The 5,352-nt window shown below is 54.1% G+C and overlaps 2 protein-coding genes across 2 annotated transcripts in view; one reads left to right on the forward strand and one right to left on the reverse strand.

Annotated features, from left to right (window-relative positions):
* LOC113202207 (probable G-protein coupled receptor 158) overlaps window positions 1-5,352 on the forward strand; it is a 121,900-nt gene that overhangs the window by 60,564 nt on the left and 55,984 nt on the right. The gene's annotated exons all lie outside the window — the stretch shown is intronic.
* The window catches only part of LOC127749529 (zinc finger protein ZIC 5-like), a 137,903-nt gene that overhangs the window by 59,653 nt on the left and 72,898 nt on the right, over window positions 1-5,352 (reverse strand). Inside the window, exon 3 of the mRNA XM_052268043.1 lies at window positions 3,753-3,811. Coding sequence (XP_052124003.1) covers window positions 3,753-3,811 — 59 coding nt within the window. The remainder of the gene's footprint in view (window positions 1-3,752; window positions 3,812-5,352) is intronic.

Below are 5,352 nucleotides of genomic sequence, written 5' to 3' on the forward strand. Positions count from 1 at the left end.
GTTCTCCAGGCTTAGAAACACTGAGCGGTGGGGTGGGCCCCCGAGGACTCTTCTCTAAACCTCTGCCAACCACACACACGCAAAAAACCCAACACAAACCAAAGACCGTGGGTAATGCAAAATCATCTCTTTAGTTCGGCGCACGCGACACAATATAACTTTCCTCGAGCGTGGTCGCTGCTTAGTTTCGGCAGCGAGTTTTCAACCCCCAAAAAGAAACAGCTTCGGGACCGTGCCATGGCTATGCGGGGCGGGGCGGGGCGGGACGCTTGGCGGTGGCGGCGGGCGCGCCGGTCCGTGGGCGTTGTGTGCCAGACCGACTAGAACAACTTTTCCCCGGAAAAGGATGAAGGAAAGAGCGGAAAGGAGCGAAGCGCGCGGGGTATCCGGTCGGCACCGCGGCCGCCGCTCCGAAAAACAAATAAAAATATAATAAAACAACCTCATTCTGTAAAAACAAGCAGGCCCGCAGGCTCGCCTTCTTTCTCCAAAAAGGAGTGGCCAGCCTCACTTGGCTCGGCTGACAACTCCGTTCGGCAGGGACCACAGGCCTGCTTGTCATTTTCTGATTAGAGGCCTGCCTGTGGTACTACTCGTCTTATTAATTTGTTAAAAGGAAACCAATTTCTTTTACGAAACACTGCAAGTTTCTTGACGCCACCTACTCATCTTTTATAGCAACGGGCGCCTGCCAGGTTGGCGCGACACACAATGCAACGCTAGAAGTGGTTTATCGTGGCAGGGCCCCCGCCACCAGTCCCCGCGCCCTGCTGCACCGCGCGCTGGCGGCCGGGGCTGGCAGCCGCCGGAGCTGGCAGCACAGGGGCACAACTCACCTCGTCGCCCCACGCCGCCAGCCATAACCTCGTTCTCGGGCCGCGCGAGGCCCGCAGGCAAATGTGAATTTACGGGAAGGCTTCCGGGGCCGCAAGGCGTTGCACCAAACCGCATAATGCGCCGGGAGTGGCTGGGCGCGTCATATCCCGGGGCACCTGCCCGCCAAGCGCCCGCCAGCAGCGCCCACCAGCCAGCGCCCCGCCACTATTTGCAATTAGGATGATGGCGTGTTGACTCGAGGGCTGCCGCCTCGGATGCCGGCGCGCTACCACGACCTGCGGAGGCTGAGAGGGCAGGGCCGCGGGCGGGAGCCCGTCGCGCGGGGCTAACACACAATCCCCCCCGCCCCCCAACTGCTGCGTTTATATAACATTTTTAAAAAAATAGTATATTAATGAAAAAGGGGTCCCATCACTGAAAAGTTTATACTCGGTCCTTAACACACACTAAAAGCTTATGAACAATTTAATTCATAGCTTACTGAGTTCTGTGTACACTGTTATTTCAAAGGCGTCCCGTCAGAGTGCGACAAAGGTGTAGGCTACAGAAACCAGTGCGACTTAAGTCGCAATCTGGGCATACACCTTTGTCGCACTGCCACCATACACCTTTGTATGCATAATATGCCAGACAGCCCCCAAGCCCCTGACAAGACCCCTGGGCAGGTGTTTGGCCTCCATACACCTTGTGCTGGGTAAAATAGTACACGGTTTGAGGGAGCTGTGAGCCGTGGGCTCCAGGCCCATGGAGTGCACTCCCAAGGTGTACCCAGCCGAAAATTCCGGTTACGGTTACGGCCAGAATTTACGATTACGGCCGTAATTTGCTACGGTTACGGTCAAAATTTACGATTACGGCCGTGATTTGCTCTGGTTACGGTTAAAATTTACGATTACGATCGTAACCGGAGTTCGATTACGGTTTACACTTACGGTTACGAGTAAGCTTACGAATACGACCGTAACCGTAGCCCGGTTACGGTCAGCAGTTACGGTTACGAGTAATGTGAAACGATTACGATCGTAACCGGAAAATATCAAACTTTGAAACGTCGTAGCGCTTAAACTAAGCTTTGCAGGGAGAAACGGTTAAGGGTAACGTAAGGGAAACACAAGTCAAACCTATGTCTGGAGTTTGGAAAGAGTCGATTTTTCAACCCCTGGCTATCTTGAGAACTGTTAGAGATACCGCAACGAAAACACCACCATTGTGCTCGGCATCAAAAGTTTACATGGGCGACATGTGCTCTGGTCTCATAGGGGCTTTGAGTTACTGCCAATACGTCATCACCGTAACCGGAACGTTCTCACCGTAACCGGGCTGACTAACCGTAATCGTATCCGAAACAGTAAACGTAATCGTAACCGGAACTTTAATCGTAACCGTAACCGGAAATTGGTCCAATTTACGAGTGTAACCGTAACCGTAGTCGTAACCGTAGCCGTAACCGTAACCGGAATTTTCGGCTGGGTATGCAGGCCAAGCACCCGCTCAGGGGGCTTAAGGGCTGTCCGGCATTTTTTGCATACAAAGGCAAAGGTGTATGGTGGCAGTGCGACAAAGGTGTATGCCCAGACTGCGACTTAAGTCGCACTGGTTTCTGTAGCCTACACCTTTGTCGCACTCTGACGGGACGCCTTTGAAATAACAGTGTACGTGCTCTGCTTACGCATTTTTAAATACGCCAGTGTGAACAAATTTGTTCATACTGGCGTATTAAAAAATGCATAAGCAGAGCACGTACACAGAACTCAGTAATCTATGAATAAAAATGTTCAAAAGCTTTTAGTGTTCACGTTCAGTGGCCCACACAGTGGGTCCCATTAACATGGGATTTCCTACCCCCCCACGCCGCACACAACGTGTTGACACGTTCCCTGTGACGCCCATGACTTAACATGGGAGTGTGACCAAATAGTGGTCATGCTGAAGGGAACGCGTGTTAAGTGGATTTTTAAGCCACACTATTGTTATGGCGCCTGTAGCGCGTGGGGTAGGCCAGCCCGCCCAACAGCCGTGCGCAGCGCGCGGCCCGCCCAACCCCTTGCGGTGGAATTTGTTCGTATTCCTAAGGATTAGGCTGCTTCGTACGCCTGCAAAGGAATTATCGTTCGAAGGATTTGCTTCAAATTACAAAAGGAATCGTTCAAAATTGGTTCGCAATTCCAAAGCAGCCAGAATCGTTTGCAAAAGGATAGTGTACCCCTGTGCGTGCGGGCGGAGGGCGCAGTGTACGGCTCTTTGACAAATGTTGTGAGTAGTTTTGCGCCTAGTGCCCGGACCCATAAACCTCCATAGTTGACGCGTCATATATACTCCATCGTGAACGGGTCCGCGCACCATGCGCACGGCTTGGGACCCATACTTTGCTTTCACACACATGGTCTCTGTTGACGCGGGCGGGGCGGCGGGCCGGGGCGGAGGCAAGCAGCGCCCATAGGGTCAGGGCGAGGGGCGGCGGTGACGGTCAGCTCGGTAAAGTCGTCGTCCCCCAACTGTCTGGCGCTGACTTATTCCCACCAGCGCTTGTGTTAATGGAGGGACTACGGACCGGGCTCGGCTGGGGGGCGGCGGCGGCAGCAGGGACGACAGCAGCAGCAGCAGCAGCGACCGTGAGCTACATTACTCGCTCACTTCGAACGACCAACTTTGGACGCGCGGAGGGGTGGCGGCGGCGGGTGCTCGGGGCCGGCAGCAACCCATCAGAGGACAGCAGACGTCTCCCGCGGGGGGTACAGTCAGCCTCAAAGGAGGCAGGGGTGGCACCGCCGGCTTGCAGCGGCCCGATGCGACGACTTCATCATGCCACGGCGGCGTGTTTCCTTGCTTTGCTCAGCAAAAGGCTGCAAGCAAACTGGGATGGGCCGCAACTTGGCCAAAATACAGAGTGTCCGATAGGCCACAAGTTTACTTACTAGGTCTGCATGATGCGTGATGGAGCCCCCTGTAGTTTCCTCGAGAAGAGGCCTTGAAACTTAAATACAAATAAAATAAATACCTTTGCTTGCCAAAAGGCGTGTAAAACGGGGTGGTCTATTTTATTAAAAAGAAGATTAAATTTTGAAAAGTAAAAAGGCTTAAAATTTGCAGTCTCATCAAAATAAAAATACGTCCAAAATTTGGCACATAAAAAGGGCAAGGTTGAATTTTTGTTGCGAGTAAGATGTCTGCCGCAAGGGTGTGATGCTATTCACTTTCAGCGTTGCCGGGTCGTGCCGTGCGGTCGGGGTGCGGCTTAGCCCCTCCTGACCTACACGGGTCGCCTGCCCTGTCCCGCCGCGGCACCCGGGGGTGGCTTCTGGTCAGGGAAGAGGGGGAGGAGGGCCGAGCAGCGCGACACGAAAGGACGAGAGAGAGAGGGAGAGAGAGAGAGAGGGGGGGGGAGGTGCAAGGGATAATCGCAGTGCGGAATCTGACGACGGCGAAACCAGATCGACAATCGATGAAATCCCCCAAGCAAGCCGCGCCAACAGTCGCAGCAGCCACCCTGAGTCATTCGCGGCGAGCGCGGCGGTGGGCGCCCGCCCTCGGCGGCCCGAGCTCCACCGCGTCCCCGTTTGTACCGCCTCGCCTCCGCGCGCACCCGACACCCCCCAGACACCCCCCCGCTCCTCTACAGCCACCCGCCCGCACACTGAAAAAAAATTACTGTGGTGCTAAGGACAGGCGTGTTGCTGTGGCTTGTCGTAGGTGGTTGACGTTAGACCAATGACAGAAGCCGCTAGACCAAGGACAGTATGTCGCCGCCCGAGACGCACGATGGTGCTTCCCCTGGCGGCAGGCAGTGCGTGGCTCCATGTTGTAAGATTGGCCAGCTTCCGAAGACGCCGCTAGATGGCATTCAACATTAGCTCTCGCTGATCACTTCCGGCGTGGTCTCCATTAACCTTCTTGCTCAGACTCTTCACATTGTGCAGCCCCTGACGCGCGCGCTCAATCCCGTCCGAAGGTGGGCGTTGAGCGTGCACGTAGGGCTGAATTTTTGGCACTTGGTGACGAATCGTCGCCCACTGACAACATGTCAGAGAGTGCCCAACTTGCGCTGGCTCCCGCCAATGCAACTTTTGTTTGCCGCCATCATAATTAAATGCTGATATTATTCTGGACCTCGTATACTAAATATTTTAAACAATAACCAAACACTGTACTGAAATCAACGACAAGTGCGAAAGCACATCCGTATTTCAACTAACTACAAGAATGGCTCACCCTAAAGACACATGTCACTACCGCAATGACGTCCGGTCTATAGACCCAACGACATAGCTCAAGAACAAGCTCCAAGAACATATGTTCTTGAAGCCGATCCAAGAGCAAAATGTTCTTGGGGGTATTACAGCTGTCCTTAGCACCACAGTATTTTTTTTTCAGTGCACCCCTGCGTAACCGACACGCACAAAGCATTGTTTGAGCGGCTTGGTCTAGGGATGTGTCATCGTCGGCGTCGCGTACCTTGATATACGGGGCCGTAACTAGGCCTGTAGCCAAGATAAACTGGGAGCGCCGAGGCCGTAG

Source organism: Frankliniella occidentalis, unplaced genomic scaffold (assembly GCF_000697945.3).
Source record: "Frankliniella occidentalis isolate FOCC.00 unplaced genomic scaffold, Focc_3.1 Scaffold63, whole genome shotgun sequence".
Lineage (NCBI taxonomy): Eukaryota > Metazoa > Arthropoda > Insecta > Thysanoptera > Thripidae > Frankliniella > Frankliniella occidentalis.